At 39.1% G+C, this 2,695-nt stretch overlaps 1 protein-coding gene across 1 annotated transcript; it reads left to right on the top strand.

The window, feature by feature from the left end:
- The first annotated feature begins 1,393 nt into the window (after nt 1-1,393).
- LOC121476452 (olfactory receptor 2D3-like) lies at nt 1,394-2,347 on the top strand. The gene has a single exon (XM_041730484.1). It carries the CDS (start codon nt 1,424-1,426, stop codon nt 2,345-2,347), a length of 924 nt encoding a protein of 307 aa, XP_041586418.1. The 5' UTR covers nt 1,394-1,423.
- Nucleotides 2,348-2,695: the final 348 nt, after the last annotated feature.

Below are 2,695 nucleotides of genomic sequence, written 5' to 3'. Positions count from 1 at the left end.
AGGAAGCAGTAAGACAAGATACAATTAAACACCAATGAAGTTGGATTGATGAAGTTGTTACTCTAGGCCAGACATTCTCTATGGGGACAAAACAGATGCCAAAGTTCTTAGAGGAGAGAAATCTTAAATATACCAATGGTTTGTGGCCCTCTAGAGAGTTGCAGTATGTAAATAGATGTACAATATACCTGTGCTGTTAAAATTTCATGAGGATTGATGATTAAGAAAAAGATTCTGAAAAAGCTGCTTAGGGGATATAATAATAGTAATAGTAATAGTAATAGTAATAGTAATAGTAATAGTAATCAATAGTAACAAACATGGCATAGACAATGGGGACTTAACTCCCTAGAGCTCAACGTGTAAGAAGCATACAGAGTGTCTCCCAGAAATATTTGGTGCCTTTATTCATTAGTTTCCATTGCCCTCTGGTGAAAGATTGCCCCTGGGAATTGACTTGGTCATACTTCCAACATCTTGGGGAGAATGCCAAAAGACAGGCAGGAGGTCCTTAAAGTAGAATGTCAGCAGTGCCAAGCAAGTCAGAATTGTCCATTTCAGCTGACATGGAGGTCAGAGATAAGCTGAGATTGGGTGTTATGGAGCTGTAAAATTCACTAATATCCAGTGCAGAAGTTCAAGCTCCTGCTTAGTACTGGCTTTTTGTTGTTGTTGTTGTTGATGTTGAACAGGGCACTGGACACTCAAGTATCGTTATGTTACACTTATGAATGTCAAATTTTTTCATGTACCTTTTCCTCTTTGTCATGTGACATATTTGTACCAGGGACAGGATTATGATCCATGGATATAAATTTTTATTCTCTTTGTTTATCCTGTTTGGATTGATACTTAAGAAGCCTCTTTAAAAAATACTATTGAAAAAACCAAGAACTAGGAGGTACAACTTATCTGTTGATCCTCTAGCCATATTTGAACCTCCTACTCTATTATGAACAAATTTGTCATTGATCTTTATGTTTTGATTTTGAATTACAAAAGCAAAAGTGGTTTTTATTGATTAAACAAGCTCACCTCATTCTCAGACTACTAATCCAGGCAAATAGATAATATTTATTGAGAAGAAAAAAATTAAATTGAACCAAAGACAATTCCTCTGAAAACTTAATAGTAATTTAGCAATATGTAAATACACTGACATCAAATTGGTTGAGAAGCCATATCGAGTATGATACTCAGCCTTACTGAATGGATCAAGCAAGGAAAAAAAGCGCTTAAAAACTATGTAATAACAATATGCACCTTAATACTAACTGGCACACCTACTGGGAAGCATCTGAGAGCTGATAGTCTAACAAGGTGCACTGTTTATTATTGCACTCGTTTATAAAGTTTGTGAAAATTGAACATTCAGAATGCATGTGTTTTCTTTCTGATAACAGGTAAACAGGAATAAACATCAATGGGAGAAGGAAACCAAACTACTGTGGCTGAATTTATCTTGCTGGGTCTTTCACAGGATCCAAAGATCCAGATCTTGCTGTTCTGTGTTTTCCTGATCATTTACCTCCTCTCTATGTTTGGAAACCTGCTCATAATAATCCTTATTCAGACTGACTCTCGACTTCACACTCCCATGTACTTCTTCCTCAAAAACTTGTCCTTTGCTGACCTCTGTTTCTCTACAAGCATTGTGCCTCAGATGTTGGTCCACTTCCTTGTAAAAAGGAAAAGCATTTCCTTTGCTGGATGCTCACTACAGATCATTGTCTTCCTTCTTGCAGGGTGTACAGAGTGTGCACTTCTGGCAGTGATGTCTTATGACCGCTATGTGGCTGTCTGCAAGCCCCTGCATTATTCCACTGTCATGACCCAAAAAGTTTGTGTCCAGTTTGCTATAGTGTCTTGGGTCAGTGGGGCATTTGTATGTTCAGTGGACAGTGCATTTACACTGTGTCTCCCTTACCAGGGACAGAATGTAATTAATCATTATTTTTGTGAACCTCCTGCACTCCTGAAGCTGGCTTCAGCAGACACCTACAAGGCTGAGATGGCCCTCTTTTCAATGGGTGTCATTATCCTCTTAGCACCTCTCTCCCTCATCCTTGTCTCCTACTGGCATATTATCTCCACAGTGATTCAGATGCAGTCTGTAGAAGGGAGACTCAAGGTCTTCTCTACTTGTGGCTCCCATCTCACTGTTGTGGTTCTCTACTATGGGTCTGGGATATTTGCCTACATGAGACCAAATTCCAAGACAATGAGTGAAAAGGATCAGGTCATCTCTGTGTTCTATTCAGTTATGACTTCCATGTTGAACCCCATCATTTACAGCTTGAGGAACAAGGATGTGAAGGGGGCTCTCAGGAACCTGGTTAGAAAATAGTCTACCTTCAGAGGCAGTGATTTCTGACATTTTTCTAAAGTACTTGGAAGATTGTGATTGACAACAATATCTTTACTATCCTTATCCTTTCTTGCTCTCACTTTATATGCCTCAGTTGATTTTCTTCTCCACAAATATTCATTAAATGCCTATTCTGTGCAAGCACTGTCTCCAGAACATCACAATATGAGTAAAACTTTGTGCCTTCCTTAAAAGGTTTCATTACCTCTGGGACAAGAGACAGCCATGCTCTGTCCTAAGGGGAGGTTGCACTCTTTCATTGTCCAATGGTCTCTTTCTGCCATTAGTCCCTGGGGGAAATATTTTCCTAGCAGAGTACACTCACCC

The sequence above is a fragment of the Vulpes lagopus genome, chromosome 15, assembly GCF_018345385.1.
Source record: "Vulpes lagopus strain Blue_001 chromosome 15, ASM1834538v1, whole genome shotgun sequence".
Lineage (NCBI taxonomy): Eukaryota > Metazoa > Chordata > Mammalia > Carnivora > Canidae > Vulpes > Vulpes lagopus.
Note: the sequence above shows the minus strand (reverse complement) of the source record. Positions and strands in the feature narration are given on the sequence as shown.

Excerpts from the sequence above, each read along its gene's own strand:
- LOC121476452 (XM_041730484.1), top strand. The coding sequence starts at position 1,424 with ATGGGAGAAGGAAACCAAACTACTGTGGCTGAATTTATCTTGCTGGGT.